At 32.2% G+C, this 22,068-nt stretch overlaps 1 protein-coding gene across 3 annotated transcripts in view; it reads left to right on the forward strand.

Annotated features, from left to right (window-relative positions):
* The window catches only part of DCX-EMAP (Doublecortin-domain-containing echinoderm-microtubule-associated protein), a 1,094,074-nt gene that overhangs the window by 367,250 nt on the left and 704,756 nt on the right, over positions 1-22,068 (forward strand). For all 3 annotated transcript variants that reach the window (XM_072521390.1, XM_072521389.1, XM_072521391.1), the window contains one exon: positions 16,726-16,911. In XM_072521390.1, coding sequence (XP_072377491.1) covers positions 16,726-16,911 — 186 coding nt within the window. The remainder of the gene's footprint in view (positions 1-16,725; positions 16,912-22,068) is intronic.

Genomic DNA, 22,068 nt, shown 5'->3' on the forward strand with positions numbered 1-22,068 from the left:
ATTTTGTCATAGCTCCATTATTATTAATCACTTCTTGTAATCTTCTGGGAACTAAGTTTATTAAATTTAGTGACAAATTTTCATCTTCTGCCAAGCTTTCCCAGGTTTCTTCAATGATGGTCCATAAATGATCCCTGTTTTGGGGAACTACATTTAATTTTTGTATTTTTTTGATCATAAGTCCCCAAACGTTCTCTATTGGATTAATATCTGGACTTTTAGAGGGCTATGGAAGAGCTTCAATGCTATTTTCCATAAGGTAATCCCATACACGGTGGGCTGTGTGGATAGAACAGTTGTCATGCTGGAAAATAAAATTATTGTTGGGGAAAATTTCTCTAACCGATGGCAACATCACATTATCTAATATATGTAAATAGGTTTCAGTATTGAATCGTCCTTCAATTCTCCAACACATTCCTGAACCTCGTCTAAACATCCAAGCCCAAACATTTACAGAGATCCGTCCGGACTTATCACTTGATAAAATATAGTTTTCGTTAAACCTATTTCGAGGCTTTCTATAAACCTTAATATGGCCATCATAATAAGACTGGAATACTTTTTCATCAGTAAAAATTACACGGTCCCAAAAATTGCCTGGATCATTTAAAACGTAATTTAAAGCAAATAGGAGTCTACTTTGTTTATGTTCCCCGCTAAATTTGTATTTTCGGGCAGCTGTACAATTTTTTAAATCTATTCTTCTAATTCTCCTTAATGCTGTAGTTATAGAAGCATTAAAGTTTGTATTAACTTTTGCTTGCCTTGCCGTATGGAAGGGATACGCTCTTAAATGATTAGTTAATGTTTCATCTTGTTGGGCTGTAGTAATAGCTGGTCTCCCACTCCCTCTCCTTCTATCCAAAGTCTGCTCGTTTTCCCATTTTTTTTTAATGTTGTGGATTGTGGTTTTGCTTCTATTTAACTCTTGAGCCAGTTGTCGAATAGACCATCTTCTATTTTTGTAATTATTCTAGTTTTATCAAACTGACTTAACTGACGTGGCATCTTTAAAAATTCACTTTGACAAACTTGTCAAATCTGACTGATGGCAAGCAATATTTTTTATGTTTAATTTTAAAGTTATACTTCTATACGCACGGTCGGCGTTGGAAATTTGCACAGGAGTGAATCTGTGAAACCATTATAGTTCATCCCAATCCCTTCTTTCAGTGCGTCATAGTTGATCGAATTCTCTCTAACACATTAAGCTAGAAGTGACAGAAAAAAACGTGAGTCTGTGATTATTATACATAGAACTCAGAAAATTATTTATCGTAAAGCTAATTCTACTTACGGATGTATAATTGGTTGGAGTTTAGAATACGCTAAATAAATATCCAATCAATGATGCGGATAAATATAATTTGACGCAGATTGTCTCGATCGTGACAGTACTTTTACAATGTCAACTGATAAAATGATAACTGTCATTCCAGGTTAGTATTATCAGACATTTTACAGTGAAAATTTAATTTTGTATTTATTGTCATAAAAATATTTTAAATATGCCGAGATAAATCGAGAAAGAACAGAGACTAATATTAAAATTAATAAATTATTTTCAATTAGAAAAAGAGAGATTACGATCCTGCAACTGTCAAATTTAACTAAAATGTCATGCAATAATTCTCGACATTCTTAAAATCCTATATGACGTCAAAATTAGTGACGCACTGAAAGAAGGGTTTGGGACAGACTGTACATATGTAAGATAATGAGCAAGAGAGAGACATAAGATATATTTTCTTTCTCTTCCTCTCTCGAGAATAAAAATGTTCCTTTTGTATATATTATATTTAATATTATAAATATATTATATTATATATAATATTATATATATAATATATATTAATATTATTATTTATGTGATATGTTTTGTATTATTTATTAAATCACTGTATGACAGACAACTGTCAATTTTGAAATCCGTTATTATTATGTCTAATTGACAAATCTTTTACGTGTTTGGTTCATACGCTGGTGTACGTGATTTCGAATCCCAATATGAATTTCCTTTTTTATTTTTGAAATATTTAAAAACCTCACGTTAATGTTATTAAATATAAATATGTATTATACGCAAAAATGCTAAATTTTAAAATAAAATGAAAATTTACAACATAATCCGAGTTGTTGGTTTTTTATTTTTATCTTCGTAAAGTAAGTTATGTATATTGGCCGTTTTAAATACTTATGAATATTGCATTTTAATTTGTATTGTATTATTATATTGAATTATGTTGCAGTGTATTGTATTGTAATTTTTATATTAATAACAAAATAAACAATGAATTTTACTGCAGAGTATGTGTAAAAAAATTTCATATACGAGTATGTATAAAACTCCTTTTATACATATATGAAAATAAAAATATATATTTTTATTAAAATATTGATACAATCCTTCATTTACTATACTCCTATTACAGGTCAAATGTTTATATACAGCAAACGATGCACTATATACCTATATACCTAATTCTTTTTTTCTTTCTGCTCTCTCTTAGCTATAACATTAAATATGTAATGATTGTGCAGATTGACTCCCATATAAATTTGTAACGACGAAAGCGTGTATAGAAGTATAACTTCTACCGGCAGTCCCACTGGACTGCCACACCCGTTTTTTTATGTTTAATCGTTCGGATATGTTCGGGAAGTTTTCACGCACTGATAACATCTGTAGATACTAAACCAACATTTTTCAGTTATAAGAGGATTTTTTAAGACAGACGATGATATCTTACTCCGCTAAATTTTATTCTAATTATCATTTATACACAGTAAATCATTTAATTTTGAAAAAAATATGCATATAATCTACGTAGGATAAAGTATAATGTTAGTTTTTCATATTTATCGTTTATGTAATAAATAATAAATTAATTTAGGTAGTTTGCCTGTTACTAAACTTATTGACATAACATACAGTCAACAGTTTGTGTTCTGTAAGTAATTGAAGTATAAAATTACAGTAGATGCATTCCAATGTTCCCTGTGCTAATACCCTAGGTTTAAATATCGTTCAACATTTTGGACATTAACTCAATCCTCTCTCTGGTTATTAAATTTATTAGATACGGTTTTTTGTTGTTAATAATAAAAATAATACCTATCTAAAAACTTTATACATTTTTGAACGTTATTTTTTACGTTTTACGTTTTATTTAAATTTACTGAAATTCCGTTATCTGTGATGGCAACAACGAATTGATTCACGAACCATTGTGTTCAGTCTGAAGGTTTTATATGACGGAAAGTGTACGTCTGTAAAGCAGTTTTAGTGTTAGTCTTTGTCTCGTGTTTGATGTTCTTTTTGTGTATCGACGTATCTTGAGTGTTACGGGATTATTATTTTTCACAATGCGGGAAGAAAATCTCGGAAGAAGTTTGTTTCTTTTTACTGTTTTTCTAGTGTAAACTTTTGTGCTGGGTTTATAAGTTTTTGGTGTTTGTCTTTTTAGATTTATTTTTTCAATATTTTTCTGTTTGGTTTCTTGTAGCTTTTTGTTTATTTCACTTTAGATTTCTTTTGTCTTTAATCTGCGGCTCTGTGTATAGTTATTTATTAGGGTTCTGTTAATATCGATGTCAAATGGATCTTGAGGATCGATATGGCCATTGAGAATTTCGATTAGCTTTTGTTTAGTTGATGAATGAATGGAATTGTTGTATCCTAAAATAGCATATAACATATGTTCTTTAATACACAGAGTCTTCCTTTTTTCTCTAAGTATTCGTAGGTGTTCCAAAATTGAAGAGTGAAAACGTTCTATCATTCCGTTCGATTGTGGATTATCTGGTGTTGTGTGTAGTGTGTGTTGTTGTGTAGTGAATCAAAATTTTGTGTATATCGACAAATTCCTAAACAAGGTCGTTCTTAAATTCGGTTCCACTATCTGCGATTATCATGTATGGGAGTCCATGATGGGCTATAAAGAGCATGAAGGCATTAAGGACATGTATTGCGTTGGATCGTTCTATGGGATATGCTTGGCCATATTTCGAGAATGCTTCAATTATTGTAAGGAATTTTTGTCCGTTAGCTTGGAATGTGTCCAAATGAATGATTTCTAACGGTTTCGTTTGAGTTGGTGTTTTCCATAAATTTCGGCTTAATTGGATTTCTGTCATACTCGTTAGCTTGGCACGTATCACAAAGGTTAATAACTTCTTCGATGTCTTTCTTTAGCGTAGGCCAGTAGTAGCGTTTTCTTATTTGAGCTTCGGTTTCGTTAATTCCTCTGTGGTTAGTCTTCCCTTGATGGTAGTTCTCTATAATTTCTTTTTGTCTCTCTGAGCTGTTTATATCTTCTAGGAGGCTGTTGCGTTTGACAAGATCGAATGCTGAATTTTTAAAAGTGTCTCGTAGAATATTACATAGGGATTTGTAGAGTTCATCATTCTCGAACAGAATGGCGTATTTCTTTTTCGGATCTATATAGTTCTTGAAAAACTGGAAAATGTCATTGTAAAGATCATTTTTTCCCAATTGGACATACATTCTCTTCTTTGTTACAAAACACTGCTCTATGATTGGTTTCGCCGGGCTGTAGTTTACTATCTTGAAAATTATTTGATTATTGTAACAATTTAGTGGTTTCTCGCTAATTGGAATTCCCATTATTAGATTTTCTGCCGTAGAATGTTTGGTTACATCTGTATCGTCATCTTCTTGTAAGTATTGGGAGTTTGATGGCTGAGCTTTAGATTTTTGCTGTTTGCTGTCTTCATATAGGATTTCGTCTATTATCTTTATTTCTTCGGGAGTTAACGTTGCAGTTTGATTTTTTTGGATGATTTTATCTAAGTCACCTAAAGGGGTTGACGGATTCAAAGTTTGTTGAGACTCTTTGGCTCGGTCGGTTAGAAATTCTTCTAGATCGGATAAGGAACTGGGGTGATTAATCATCGTCATTTTTTGAGAGGAGTTGCATTATTTCTTCCATATTCTCGTCTACACTGTTTAATTCTTTCGTGTGAATTTCGATACGGGATAAAGCGTCTGCGTTGGTGTTGGATTTGCATTTTTTATATATTACTTCGTAATCAAATTGAGCTTTGAGTTTGGGTCTTTAAGTGAAAATGACCATTATAGTGGTCGATGGTCAGATAAAATTTTGAATTTTCGTCCGAAAAGTGATAGGCGGAAGTATTTAGTAGACCACACAATTGCTAACATCTGCTTTTCGATAGTCGAATATTTCAGTTCGGTTTCATTTAAAGTTCTGGATGCATAGGCGATAGGTTTATCGTTTCCTATTTTACCTTGTGATAGGATGGCTCCTATAGCGAAGTTGCTTGCATCAGTCGTAAGGCTGAAGGGTTTAGTGAAGTCTGGATATTGCAGAAGTGGTTCATTAATCAATAAGCTTTTACAGGTTTTGATACAGTTTAAGAATTCTTAGGTGTGTTCAATTTTTGCATCCTTTTTAAGACATATGGTAAGTGGTTTTGTAATTTTGGCAAAGTCCTTTATGAATTTTCTATAGTAACCAAGTAATCCTAAAAATCCTCGAATTTCTTTTGCTGTTTTTGGTACAGGATAGTCTATGATGGCTCTAATCTTAGTCGGGTTTGGTTTAATTCCCTCGTTGGTTACGAAGTGGCCTAGAAAATCGACTTCTTTCTTAAGGAATTCACATTTGTCAACTTGTATCTTAAACTTGTTTCCCTTAATCTTTCAAAAGTTTTCTTAAGATTTACAATGTGTTTTTGAAGAGAGGTTGAAAATACAATAATGTCGTCCAGGTAGACCAGACATATTTCTTCTATTAGTCCTTTTAGTACGTTCTTCATTACTATCTGGAATGTTGAGGGTGCATTTTTGAGTCCGAACGGTATTCTCATGTATTCATAGTGGGCATTTTCAACGTTAAATGCAGTCTTCTGGATATCTTCTTCGGCCATTTCAATTTAATGGAATCCTCAAGTATTGGCAGCGTCCTAGTTTGTCCAGAATGTCTGTTATATTTGGAATTGGATATCGGTCATCGATGGTTTTCTCGTTCACCTTCCGGTAGTCGACAACTATTCTCCATTTAATTTTTCCTTAGGCATCTGGTTTCTTTGGAACGACCCAGATTGGAGATGACCAGGGTGATTGACTCGGTCTGAAAATTCCTTGATCAAGCATCGAAGTGATCTGCATACGTACCTCTTCTTTATGGATGTATGGATACCGATATGACTTGGTATAAACTGGAACTTTGTCTTTGGTTCGTATATGGTGCTTTATTTGGTTAGTAAATGTTAAAGGATCGTCTGGATGATAAAATATCTCTGCAAACTTCCTGCACAGTGGTCTTAAGTGAGATACTTCTTCTGTATTAAGATTAAGGAGAGGATCGACATTTCTTAGATTACTGTCTTCGGTAGGTATGATATCTGACGTATATATATGATATTCCTCGAGCTTTATGGGTTGACTTTTGATGGGATTAGTTAATGCTACTTGGATATATTCATCGGTGTTATTGACTAGCTCGATCCAGGCGAGTTGATTACAGGCAGCGGTGAGAGTTTCTCTTAGGATGGCACCTTCGACTTCTTGTCTTGGGATGATGATTGTACCTGATGTTTCCTTTACTGGCAATCGGACTTGGGTAATTGATTGGAGCTCTAGCTGGACTGTAAAGAATTGGGCTTTGTTTGTGACATGGTAATTAATAGGAATAATAGAATGCTCTGTAGTAAGAGTAGCTTGGGTAAAATCGAGATTTGCTTTTAGAAGTTTAAGATTATCGAGTCCGATAAGATCGTCAAATGTCTTGTGAAATTTGAAAAGATAAAATTTTAGGTTAATATCGGAGTTAAATTCGGGAAAAATTGGAATTTCTACACAATAATCTTGTGAATGATTCTGAAAAATTGATGTAACGATAAAAGGTTCATATTTAATATTATCCTTGTAGAATTTATTGGCTATATCAGGATTAACGAAAGATTTAGTGGCTGCTGTATCGATAAGAAGTTTAAGAAGGGGATTTTCAATTTTAATGTAAGGAAGCTCTTTTTTGTCAGCATAGGAATGCAATTTTACTACGTTTCTTCTTTTTCGTCTTGAAACGTTTGAAAATTTACATCTTCTTCATATTCTTGGCTTTCTTGCTCATAATAAGGATAATCTGGGTATGTGTCATTGTCTATACCTTCATCGTAATTATTTTCCTCTTGTTCGATATTAAAGAGTTCTTCTACGGTGAATCGGGGGCTGGCTGTTTGTTAAAAGCGGAAGTTTGTTTGAGATTGGGGTCTATTAAAGCCGGTTTGGTGTGTAGATACGCTCATAGGTGTTGGCTTATATGATTGAGATGGAACTGGTTTATGAAAATTGGGTTGATTAACCCTAAAATTTTGTGCATATGGAGTGATTTGATGATTTTGTTGAAATCTAGGGGGTTGAAATGTCCCTCTTGGACTACTGTTGAATGGCTGTTATTGCGAAGGCATTTGATGTGGCCTAAAGAATGGCTGTGGCCATTGGGGCTTGGGCGCTTCTGGCTGCCACCGTGTAGGAGCCGGTGTATGACTTAAATTGTGTCTCTGTGTTTGTGAAGTCGCAGACGGTTTATTAGGAGATGATAAGGAATAATTATGAGTTTTTTGGAGATATCTAATGTTATTTTCTTCCTGAATATATTGGATAGCAAGAGCGAGATTCGGTGGTCTCATGGATCGAATTGTTAATCCTAGGGGTTCTCTTAGGCCTGCCAAAAATGTGGTTAGAACTTGTTGTTGGAAAAATTATTTTTTACTTCTTTTAACTTTCTCGTTTTCTGTATTTAATTCAATATGATTTGAGATAGTATTTAAAAGACTCATAACTTTTTCATGAAATTGATGAGGGTTTTCGTTTGGAGCTTGACGAAGATTAACTAAATCTCTAGTTAATGAGTTTTTGTTACATTGGTCAGCGAAATTTTGGACAAGAATTGATTTTATTGACGGTCAGTCTTTACAGCTGTATACATAAATAATTTCTCTGGCTCTGCCCTTAATTTTGTTCATAATTCCTCTTATAAGCATATGATTTTGAAAATTTTCGGGATTTGTATGATCCCAAAAATGGTTTAGAAGCATGGAAATAACATCAATAAAATTGTGGAGTTCATTTGGATTACCGTCGTACTCTGGTACGATAGAAAGGTCTTTATTAACATCAAAAATGGGTGCCATATTAGAATTCTTTGAAATGGATGCTTGTGTAATAATTACAGAAGGTATTTCAAATGAATTTGTGGACTTAAATCTGATTTAATATTTTCACTAGATTCAATATTAGATTCAAAAATTGTTGAAAGAGAATCGCTTATTCTAAAGGATGATACTTGTGAAATGATATTAGAATTAGAAATAAGATGAAATTTGCTTACAGGTATAGGATGATGCTTGGATGCGTTCCTTTTTGGTACTTTTCCTTTTCTTTTTTAAGTTTCTTTTCAGCTCTCTTCATAAATATGTTTCTGTGCCAATTTGCATGGAATCCGTGGGTTAAACAGCTGCAGTTTTTCCTGGATTTGGGTTCGGTAGCGGGTAAAGGTTTAAAAACGACGAGGATCTTTTGGAGACTCTCCCACTAATCCTACTGACTGCGCCACTTAAAGGTTGTCACTCCCGAAGGTACCTTTTAAAAAGGCCCTTTTAAAGGTACAACTAACAGAGTTACAGCACTTTATTTAATATAATTACAACTGACTTTAAAATAAAAATTTACAGTATTTATAAGAAATTAATTGATGCCGACCTGTCTGCAATATGTGTCGAAACTGCTGATCGACTGGACTATTGAACTGCAATACCGCTGACAATCGGGGTTAATGTATCGTAATTGGCGGGACACCATCTATACCGGGAGCCCTGCCAGACTTGAGAAGGGAACTCAATTTTTCCGCGCTACGACGTATTCTCGTACTTGTCTAGTGTCGGCGAGAGGCCACGCAGTTCCCATTCAGTTGCTCTACCGCTACACACCACCAGTAAGGCATTCTATCCACACGCTCAGTTCCTATTTTACTCATATGCACCGCAGCTTTCATAACCTGCTCGAGGCCTTCCACCGAAGGTGTACGACGTCGGGTCCCATGTACCTCTCATCTAATACTCTCATCCCCTTATCTTGCCAATCGAAAAGCCGATGAGTTGATGTTCTATACCGGTATTCTCCGCCAGTATTGCGCAGTCCTTGACACATAGGGAGGCTCTCTGCGTAGCGAAGGTGTACGATCTGGAATAGTCTCTCACAAATGTTGGCTCCAAACCTGTACTTAATACTACTAGATCTAGTATCCCTATCCATTCCATATACGTTTGCCCCCGAGTGTCAATAATCAGCAGATTTTGTGTTGAAGTCGCCGAGTACCACGCACTCGTTTCCCAAGAGCCTTACAATAATTGTTTACTAGCATATTCATACTCTAAATAGATAATTCATACAACATACTCACAAAACCACTTGTTCTGGCCCTGGATTATAATACATTTTTAGTTACCAATAAATTTCTATGATTTTCTAATGGAATTTTATTACTTTCAACAAGTAATAGAAGGCATGGTATTGATTTTATAGCACCCAGAGATAATCTCAAACTTTTAAACTGAATACGATATATTTTTACTAAATGTATATTGCTTGATGATCCGTATAACATTCATTTTTAATCCAAAATCGATCGCACGTAGGTCCTGTAAAAGATCAGTGCAACTTTGGGATCACCACCCCATCGCCTGTAAGTAACACATTTAAGGAGATTGACGCTTTTCTTACATCTTCTTTTAAATATTGGACGTATTTGGATCATAGTAATTTAGGGTCTAAGATCAAACCAAGATTTTTATACTCACCTAAAAACAGGTATAACATATTCTGACAATTTTAGATTATCAGGCTACGTATCCTATGTCTTGTAAATATCGTAATGGCAGATGTTTCTGCAGATATGATTAGTTCATGGTTTTTAGTCCAATTATCCACTAGCTTCACGAAGTGTTCCAGAACCCTTACATAATAGTCATATGAATCATGGAAGGAATAAATACCTATGTCATCGGTGTATTGCATACATTTCATGAAATCAGCAAAAATACCGTATAATCTTGCCAAAAATATGTTGAAGAAAATCGGGCTTAATACAGACCTCTGTGGTAATCCTGCTTGAGGTATTCTTGGACCATGTAACTGATTTCTATGGTCTCTGGTATATAAAGTTCGGCTGCTAAAAATATTTACTATTTTAGCGGATAAATTTGTGGACAACCCTAGTCCGAATAACTTTGAATGCATTAATGTTAAACTAACACAGTTTTAAGCCCCTGTAAGGTCTAGAAAAAAAAAACATGCTTAATATTGATTTGTAGAAAAATTAATTTAGATATCTGTTGTTAAGTGACTTATTTCATCTAGTATACAAAGACCGGATCCAAATCCATACTGAGTGCTTGGCAAAAGATTTGCGTTCCACTGTCTAATTAAGACGATTTTTCATAATTCTTTCGAAAGTTTTTGTTATACAAGATAATATAAAAATTGTTCGGTAAGACGATGGGAAAGTTTTGTCTTTGTTGGGTTAAGGATAAAAATATAATTATACATAATATACATATAATTGTTTCTTTCATTTTGTTAATGTAACTTCCTTCCAGAAGCCAATCATTAAATGTTTTTAATAAATGATGTTTAGCCTTATCAAATAGGTGGTTAATTATCAAATAAATGATATAATTTTACATGGTTGCAGTAGTTTTTGATATTTTTTTTTATTTTATTTTTAAGAATAAAAATATTTGCTTAAAAATGTTTTTCAACCCCATATTTAATGCTTTGAATTAGGGGCGACTTTTGCGTTAAGCTAATTAAGCTACACGCTCTCTATTATAGCACACACATTTTTAACTTACTGATTCATATAGCTGAAGTTAAGACAAAGCTTTAAATTAAAATTCCCACCCAATAGAAGTGGAGGTAGCTTAATATGTTTAAAAAAAGACAGCTGCTGTGTCTATCGCAATTAAGAATTAAAATTTGCGCCATTCAATAGTTAAAAGCCTATATTTGATAAGAATCTATTTTAAAAAAAGCTATTTAAAGTAAAAGAACATAATTAAATTAGACAGTTTTGTTTTCGAGTAGTCGAATTGGCTCAGTTTTGGCTGGTTCTTCTAACTTCAAATCTGCGGCGTTCGGAACAATTCATCACATCTTCGTTAAATATGGACCAATTTATCTCTTTTTTAACCTGAAGTAGCAAACATTTTTGTGAACATTGGCGATATGTTTTTTGCTGCCATTTATACTTTAACATTTCTTTTTAAATTACAATTAATCATGTTTTTTTCACATATGAAATATTTCTTTATAGTAAATAGTTATTATTTTTATTAAATTTATTTAATAACATGTATTTAGTGCATGCAATATTAAATAATTTTCAATTAAATAAAATGTTCTATAATTAAAGGGTGAGGCGTAAAATAACAAAATGTAATTTACACTCCAAAAAAGTGTGTCTATTTATTAATTTATTATTAATATTATAATTAATAATAATACTATTCATTAATTTATAATTAATGTTCACACTGTTCGTTAATTTTTTATTTTTTATTTATATTATTTATAATTTGACCATCGGTCGTCATCGTTTAATATTACATCCAAAATAATGTCGTCACTCTCATTAAGATCGTCATTTTCATTACGATTAACAATCGGAGAATTATCGCAGCTATCTCCGTTACAATTTTCGCAAATATTCGAGTACATTTTGGACCATATTTGCAACAAACACACTATTTGTTGGACGCAGATTCTAATGTGCATTTACATGATATACTTTCTGACCCTTCAGGAATCTTAAATCTTTCTCATCTCAATTAATTTTGTTATACCTACTCTCGACATGTTGTTCAGAACCATCATGAGTAGTCCTACAGAAATTCTCCATTTTGTTGCAAATATCTAATAGTACCTTGCGACTGTGTATTCAGTAACAGAGCGAACACGAGTCAGACTTCCAACACATTTGATAAAATCCATAAGGTCTTGTTCAATAGCTGGTTCATATACGGTCGTCTTGTAAAATTACCTTGATTCGCAAAAACTTCATAAGTAAATAAATCAATTTTTTTATTCAATTCTGTCATATCTTGGTAATTGATATGAGCCGATTAAGAATAATTATGATGTCCTGTTGTATTAAAATGATAAATTGTTCCGAGCGCGAAATTAAGTTCTTTTCTCGTCGGGTCGACAGGAGAAGAGTTTCTCCACCACCAAACCAATTCGGCTACTCGAAAAAACAGTCAACTTTACTCACGTTGTTTGGTTATAAATATGGATTTTTTTAATATAAGAAGTATAAAATATAGTCCTTTAACTATTAAATGGTGCCAATTTTAATTCTTAATTGTTATAAACACAGCAGCTATGATTTTTTAAACCAATTAAGCTAACTTCACTTCTATTGATGGTAGAAAAGTGTTTTTAAATCTTTGTCCAACTTCTGCTATAAGAATTAATAGATTAAAAATGTGTGTAGTGTATATGGAGCAATGTAGCTTAATTAGTTTATAAAGCAAAAGTCGTTCCTACTTCAAAACAAAAAATAAGTGGTTGAAAAACTTTTTAGCAATTATTTTAATTCCTACATAAAAATATAAAAATTTTTATAAACAATTAAACGTATTTCGAAAAGCACTTGATCGATTGGATCTTAGGAAATCTCATTCCATTTTTAAAAGAGCTACAATATAATACTAATTTGCATTTTTTCATTTTCAATCGGTAATTTTGCATAAACTATTGAGTAAAATTTATAACACAGCTCAAATTAAAGCTTTAATAAGAATAATCAAAAATACCGTTTTTTGTACTTTAAAAGCACGATAAAAAAATGTATAACCAATAAATTGGAGTTGCACGGACTTTGAGGTTATTCCAGTCATTGTCCTTCATAACGCTGTGCTGTTTTCAAAAATGCACTAATTAATGCACTTTTTTTTCTCTAAAGCTTGAACTAAAATTTTTGAGTAATCATTCTGTAGCTTAGGTAATTGTTTGAAGTAAGTTATTAAATATTTCCAAAGATGTACCATCTATAACATGAATGTCGGGATAGCATTTTTCTAAGTAGTTTTCAAATATAGACCAGTCCGCCGCAGACTCTTTCCATTTTGTGGAGGTATGAATTGTGATTGGAGAATATTTTAAATATATGGTCATTTGTATAGGGATGTCAATTGCACCTATTGTGTCACTTAGTCGATTCTAGCTAGGAAAGTCTGTTAAATAAGGAGATAATAATGTTATGTCTATCATTGAAGGACGTCCGTTTGGTCTGGGCATGTTTGTTGATCTTTTGGTTTTAATTAAAAATTTAGATTAGTATTCTCTAAAGCGTCGACTAGAGTATTTCCCTGTCCACCCTCCCTGTGTATCCTGTATGGGACCCCATCTACAGTCATTGAAGTCGCCACCGATTAAAACTCTGCCTTTAATTTGACCAAATAAATGTTTCCAATTTTTGGAGTTTCGGAGGTTTGTAAACATATAGTGTTGATAATTTTACTTACTATAGAAAAAAATCTGCAAACCAGTATATTTGGATTATAATTTGTTTTGCATTTTATATCTAAAAAGGAAACGCAACGCCTCCAAAGCCGTCACGTCTATCAACCCTAACATTGTTAAAATTTTATATATATGTATATATATATATATATATATATATATATATATACATATATATATATATATATATATATATATATGTACATATATATATATATATATATATATATATATATATATATATATATATATATATATATATATATATATATATATATAATTTTAACAATGTTAGAGTTGATAGACGTGACGTGACGTAAATTGTTTTATGATTCCCCATCACTATTATTGTCTATTAAACAAGATGTTTCTGATTTAATTTTGAGTATAAGAAGTGTAAGTGTAAGAGTGGAGTGTAAGAAATGGAATTTCTTGTAGAATTTGTAATTGTATTTTTTCTTTATATGCCATAAACTTATTCCAATATGGATTAGGAATTATACTGATTTTTTATTTAAGAAGGTGTTTAATATCATCTATTAAACAATTAATTTTATTGCCTCTTGTAAAGAAGGTTAATGTTCTGAAATATTATTATTGCATGTGTAACCTAAATTTATTGTTTGCCATATGCTGTTGATTTAAGCTGTAACAATTATTTGTTTAATCATATTTTTGATAAGGCTTGATGCTTGGAGCTTGACCACGTAATTTATTTATAAAATCACGTAACAGATCAGAATCAGAGTAGTCAGTTAAAACCAAGCCAGTGGCACGGTGGAAAAAAGTATTAATAGCAATAATGTTTTTAACCTTATTACGGCCCTTGAACGCAGAATTATATAAAATATATACACCCGATCCCGGCTTGTTTACCGAAACAGTAGGCTATGTATTTGTAGACCGGGGAACCTTTAGCATAAAGATACAACTTGAAAAACAGAGAATTCAAGAAGATAAGCGAATGATAGGACTAATAATTATTTTTATCTTTATCAGGGGGTGGCTTTTCGCCACCCAAACAATCACCCATTTTACAGTATAAAGATGAACCCTACCTTTGTTTACAATTTCTTATTATCCGAAAAACCTAACTTGTGTAAAATTTTTGAAATTAAAAATTAATGAGCGCTTAAACGATGCGGACACTATCGATGCTAGCACACAACTGTATATTTATATTATAGAGTGCTTTTCAGACAAAACTATCCACTTTAATAACTTTTAAACTTCCAATTTTTAGGAAAAGCGCAAAATCACGTCAATTAACAGTTGAAGGAAGACACATTATATCATATTTAAGGTTGCTGGGAAATGCACCCGCTCATCTCCCTTATCATCCCATTATTTTTTTTAAATTACTTCCCCCTTTTTTTATTTGATATTTGGATTTTACTCTTAGTATTAATTTTAGAACTGTATAACACATGATGCTTAAAATGCATAGTTTATGAGAAAAATACATACAAAAGCAAGAAAACTGGATTGAAAAAAAAATTATTTTTTTAACAATTTTATTACAAACATTTAGAATGAACATTTCACTACCAAAACTTTTTACAACAATTGTTTAAAATGACTGCCATTCACTTCCATACAATTGTACAATCTATTTTTAAATTCTTCTCTGACATTGCTTAGCACGTCTGCATTTAATTGTCGACATTCATCCTCTATTCTTTGTCGTAAATCATCTAGAGATTCTGGTTGAGTAGCATAAATTTTTGTTTTTAAATACCCCCATAAGAAGAAGTCTAGTGGTGTTAAATCCAGTGACTTAGGTGGCCAATCCATCATGGTCCTCTTCTACCTATCCAACTAGCGGGAAACGTTTCGTTAAAAAAAACATTGTCGCAAAGGTAGAGCACATTGTGAAGGAGCTCCATTATGTTAAAATACAACCAAATCTTCGGAAAGGTTATTATCATCTTCTACTATCCTTCTACTTATACGATCAACTACTTGCCTAAGTAATTCAAGATACGATGCACCATTGAAGTTTTCAGTGATAAAGACGGGTACGATAATGTCATCACCTATGATACCACACCATACGTTTAACCTTTAAGTGTGTATGTGAAATTCACGTAAAATATGTGGATCACTCTCAGCCCGGTATCGGCAATTATGTCTGTTTACCAAACCATTTAATAAAAATGAGCATTCATTCGAAAAGCAAATATGATTTAACAATTGTGGATTGTTAATGGTGCATTGTGTCATTAATTCGAAAAATCAAAATCTTCTTCATTTATTTCTTGTACTTACTAATTTAATTTTATATGGATGAAGCTTAAATTTATGGAGGACTCGGAAGACTGTAGAAGATGAAATACCGATTGCTCCGCTTATTGTTGACAGTGATTGTGATTGCTCAGCTTCTAAGTTATCGTGCCCTTAAACAGCTACTGGGATTCCTGCGTTATTTATAAGTCCCTGCCGGTTATGTTTTTTATTGCAAACTGACCTTGTTACTCTAAATTTCTGTATCAGTTTAATAACATACTTATGAGTTGCATGTCTATTGTGGTATGTTTCATTAAAGATTCTAGCAGCAGCTCTTGCACAATTATTATTTTTGTAGTATAAACCTACAATCTCGATTGTTTCTTGCAAAGTGTAATCCATTTCAGCGATCAAATTGTACACGTATCAAAATAGTTACCAGTTATAACAAATTGTCATTGGCTATTAACCCATAATAATAAAAATGTGGTTAAATATTTAAAAAGTTTAAATTATGCTACAACCTATTTTGTTGTAAGGTATATAATATACTATCTTGTTAAAACAAAAATTGTATATCTCATAAACTAATCACTTCAAGCCCAATGTATTATACATTTTTGAAATAAGTACAAAAAGGAGAATCCAAATATAAAATAAAAAAGGGGAAAGTAATTAAAAAAATAAACGGACGATTCGTGGGGGCAGAGGGAACATTTCCCAGCAACCTTAAATATGATATAATGTCTTCCTCTTCAAATATTGTGTTTTTGCGTTTTTTCTAAAAATTAGAAGTTCAAAAGTTACTTAAGGCGGATAGTTTTATCTGACAAGCACATATTGTATTGAAATAATTAAATTAAATATTATATGTAAGACGCAGCACGTCTATTGTATAATAGGATATGTTTTTAATTTTTTTACAGGCTGCTAGTTATGGGAAGAAAAATGGTATTTGGTACGCTGCCCCTGGAGGTCAGGGATGGAGCAAAGCGCCAAGTCGCAAGGCTTCAATAGTAGAAACCGATGTTCCACCTCCGGGCGGCGGTCCAATTAAACCGAGCACTGGACGTGTCATAAGAATAATTAATAATATGGACCACACTGTGCAGGTAAATGAAAGATTTCAAATCAAAAAAACTGACCTTTTTGTTCAAACGAACTTTACATTGTTATTATTTTGGCTTTTTAAGAATAATCTTCTGCTTTCGTTGTAGCTGACGTAGTTATTCTTATCCCTTCTCTTGTTGTATTATAGTTAAGGTCATTTCATATCCGTTAATATTTAGAATATTGCTATGTTATTAAGATTATGTAGTTTTTATTGTGTTGGCTTTATGGTTTAGTGGACTAGCAGACTCTATTCGATAAATCTTTCGATAGTTTAGTGGATTCATGACTCTAATAATGCTCCAGGTAAAAACGTTTCAAACAAAAATGTTTCATATAAAATCTAAAGTTAACTTTTGAATTGCAATTCGCGAGTGAATCCAGTCGACTGATAGATAAGGCTTACTGTTTCGAGGCTAAGTAATGTTCATTTAGACCAGTCTACCTCTAAGGAAATCATCTATTTCGCGTAAAAATCACGCGACAAATATGTGAAGAGGTATGGCTGATTCTGCTTTTTTTTTTTAATTATCATAAACAGTGAAAAATCATTTTTTGCCTATAAGACGGTTCTTATACATTTTAGAAAAAAAATAATTCAAATAATAGTTATGTAGGAATATTTCTTAGTATAAGTATTTAGCATAGTTTTATTCATTAGTTACGCCACTGCAAGAAACCACTTAAACAATATGCTTAAGTCGCTATAAGAGAGACGCGATTCAGGGCGGAAGGGGACAGGAGATATGTAGACGAGATCACACATTCCTCCTGAGCAAAAAGGGATTCGATTTTTGTCGCCCGAACTGAGTAGACTTAAATTATCGTGCACGCCGAAAAAGACGAAAGACGAAACCAATTAACGACGGGGGTGTTCGATATTTTAATTCGCAGACAATTATCCGTATATTTGTGTACATGTAAATAACATCATTACAGTGTATTTTATGTAATAAAGACTTCTCGCATAGATCGCGGACTTTTACTATAACGTTAACCTCTTCAAATAATAAAAGAACTTAATTAGACCTACAGTTATAGATCTTAAAAAGTTCTTTGATTTGCGAGTTTCGAAATTAAAATACATAAACAATTGACCGAGATAATTGCAAAAACCCTAATTTTTGCAGTAATTTATAAATGTTTGTAATAATTTATAACTTTGTTTTTTGAATAATGACGTGTAAAATAACTACATTCAATTATAAGAAATAATGAGTGATTTAAGTGTGCTAAAATCACGACCAAATAGTTTGAAAAAAGTTAAGAAAAGTTTTGTTTCGGTCGACCGTCCATTATAATTTTAACACCCTCAAAATAATTGATTAATGACCCCTATTAAGGAATGATTTTCTATTAATGAACGATTTCATTATAAACTTTAAAAAATTAAAGGCAAATATCGAGCATAATTTTAATAATCAAATCTTGCCCAAGTACTTTCGCTATCTACAGCATCATCAGGGGCATTTCGTCAAATTTGGGCTATTCAGCAAGCGCAGAATGTAATAAACATGAAATTAAACATAAATTGTACATAACACTACACTAAAACAAGGACAAACAGTTTAAAATTATTTAAAAATTATTCTACGCTACATTCTTGTCGGAAACAGGAGAGAGAATGATTCATTCAAATCAAAATGTCGTGATTTACACAATCAAAATCTTTGACATAGTCACAAAAAACAGTGGCAGTATAAAGATTATTGTTTAGTGCTTGATAGGCCTCATGTAGTACAGAAAACATATCGATGGTACATTTATTAGATAAAAAGCCTAACTGACTATGTGATAAAATGTTGTTTTCAACGAGAAAGGACATTCGGGCTTCTATAAGTCTCTGAATAATTTTGGATAGGACCGGTAGTAAGTAAGGCAGTAAGTCTATAGTTGCAGACATTAGATTTTTTACCACCCTTATGAAGAGAAATAATAATGGATGTCTTTAGGCACTCTGGAAATACACATTTCTCAAAGGAATCGTTAATTAGTGAGACCAGGACTTTCAACACATTATTTGGGATATTTAAGAAAATTTTTCATCATTACTACAGGAAGATTTGTTTTTGATACTACTGATTACTTGGATTAGTTTAGATTTATCGACTGGTCTTATAAAGAATGAATTCGAACAATTTTTTGAATTGGGGAGATAGAAAATAGGATCTTGTTGTGACAAAATAGCTAATGTTATATTTTTACTCACATTAACGAAGTACCTATTCATTTAGATTTTCAAGTTTTGGAAGAGACAATGTTTGAGCTGTGTGAGTTTTATTTCAAAGATCGTTAATTATGGACAAAGTTTCCCTTGCAACATTTTTAGAGCTTCCTAGACGATTCTGGTAGTACATTTTTTTAGCCGTTTTAATAAGTTTTAGATAGGTTCCTCTGTACTTGGAGATATACTCAGTGACAAAGACATTGGAAGTAAATTTTTTGATGTACAGTAGTGAATGCATATTCTTGGCTGATATGCGGATACCTTTGGTAGTCCAGTGTTCATGATGTTTTCAGAAGGTGTCTTGGAATCTCAAAATTGCCGTTTTCCCTAGCATTTATTTAAAAATTTGTTGATGACATAATATACAGTGTACCATTCTACCATATTCAGACAGTACAAACGATCTTTAATTCACTTCATCAAAATATTCAATTCATTGTCGAATATGAAAATGAAAATAATATACCATTTTTAGATACTAAAGTCATAAGAACTAATGACAACAAAATCATATTAGATTGGTATAAAAAGATACTGCATCCGGCAGATTTATAAATTATAATTCTAATCATCCTAGAAATCAAAAATTCAACACGATAGCATCTCTGAAAAATCGTGTAACTACAATCTGTGATCGGAGTTTCCTAGATGTCAATTTAAAGAAACTTTTGAAATGTTTTTAAACAATGGCTACTCAAAACATACATTAAAATAACTTATTTATAACACTCACTTTTACAATAGAGCTTTAATAAATAATCCACACTAAGTTTCATACAAAAAAATACCTTACATAAAAAATTTAACAGACCAAATTGTCCCACTTTTCAAAACATTTCCGAACATTAAATTAATTAAATACAATCCACTTCTAAATTCAAGGTTATTCTCAAAAGTACGTTGGCTACGTACCATCAATTACATTTTATATATCAATTTACCATGTTCCTGAGTCTTTCTCAATTCTCTACTATTAATTTCATCTTTCCACTATTAAATATAGATAACACTCTCATAATAATTGTTTATTTTAACTTATTCACTAAAAATTGTACAATGGGAATTCAATCTATAAAATATTGCGGATACCATAACTCCTAAATAAAAGTCAAACAAAAATGTCATTTATTTAGATATGTTAAAACAATTTAAATTTTTGCTCTTATAGTTATGCTCTTATAGAAATTGTCAAGAAGCGTAAAACGTCTTATCTTGGACACATATTTAGACACGGCAGGTATAACTTCCTTCAGCTTATTATAGAAGGGAAAATAGAAGGCAGACGCGGCCCGGGTAGACGACAAATAACCTGGCTGCGTAACATCAAAGATTGGACAGGATTAGACTTTCAAAGTTTAATAAGAAAAGCCCAAAATAGGGAAGACTTTGCAGAGGTCATCGCCAACCTTTGCTAAGAAGACGGCTTTTAAAGAAGAAGAATACAGGGTATAGTAAAAAATTATGGTGTCAGGTCAGAACTACATGAGATCACATTTACTTGATTATGCTGTAGTTTATAAGTTATAAGTTTATAATTTTAAAAATTTAATGACTGACTGTAGTTGACAATTGACAATTGATTGGATCCCCCGTCGCATGCGACGGACAAAGTTACTAGTTAATTATAAATTATTATTCGAAATGTGTTTAATATGTTATTATATTCGTTATGTGAAACGGCTTAAGAAGTTTTTGTACTCTCTGGGTAAACGGATTTAAAACGAATTTTTTATTATAAGAGAAATTAATAATAATTATTATATATTGTTACGATAAATATTATGGTGCATAAAACTGTAAATATATCATTACTAATTCTTTTCTATTCTAGTAATTTCGGCGCTCAGTTGAAAGACCTGTTTACCTGAATTCTGATGAGTCACCCACGATTTGAAATTTCTAGAAGCAGGCCGAATAAAAACCAGCCTGAGTTCCTGTTCATTCGAGGCAATTCAGGTCAACACCGCTGCGACCGGTCTTCCCCCATGTTCGAGCCAATTCATGTCTGCTTCTAGGGAATTCCGAAACTAACGGCATATTTAAAGCAGGAATTTTGTTGTAAACAGTTAGTTAGTTTTTGAACATCGCGTCGAGTTTTTAAAATGTAACGCACGTAGATAAATTATATAAATATTAGTGTAAAATAAATTAGTTATATTGTACAAATAAAGACTTTAAATAAACTTGTAAGTGTTATAAGTGTAGAACCTTTGATAATAAATAAAAACAATAAATTAGATTTAATAAAAACAGTACAATTGGTGTCAAAAGTGGATATAAAAGAAATTGTGAAAATGACTACGATTTATGAGCTCATAGTGACGAATTTAAGAAGACATCTCGAGGATAGAGAATTAGCTTCTACCGGAAAAAAGGCTGAGTTAGTCCAACGACTAAAGTACGCTTTGAAGTAAGAAGGTTTTGATCCAGAAACTTATATATTTGAAGATGCTGTCATCTCGTCGATTTCGAAATTAGAGAACAAAGTTTCTGACGATATTTCGAAAGTTTCTTCTGATGTAGCCAAAGTTTCTGGTGACATCGCATTATTAGATAACAAAGTTTCCGGCGACATCGCATCATTAGAGAACAAAATTTCTGACGATATTTCGAAAGTTTCTTCTGATGTAGCCAAAGTTTCTGGTGACATCGCATCATTAGAAGACAAAGTTTTTAACGAGATTTCTTCTCTGGAAAGCAAAGTTTCTGCTAACATCTCTTTGGAAATCTCTAAAGTCACTTCTGAGATGTCTGCCCTCGACGATAGAATATCGTCGTTAAAAGACCAAGTTGCTGCCGATATGTTGGCCTTCAAAGAAAAGATGTGAAAAGAGATGGAAAGGAAGAAGGAGGAAACAGGGACAACAGAGAGAGAAAAGAATCCAATTATAGTAGAGGCAAAAGAAGAAGAGACGAAATGTAAGTTGGAAAC

Source organism: Diabrotica undecimpunctata, chromosome 2, assembly GCF_040954645.1.
Source record: "Diabrotica undecimpunctata isolate CICGRU chromosome 2, icDiaUnde3, whole genome shotgun sequence".
NCBI lineage: Eukaryota > Metazoa > Arthropoda > Insecta > Coleoptera > Chrysomelidae > Diabrotica > Diabrotica undecimpunctata.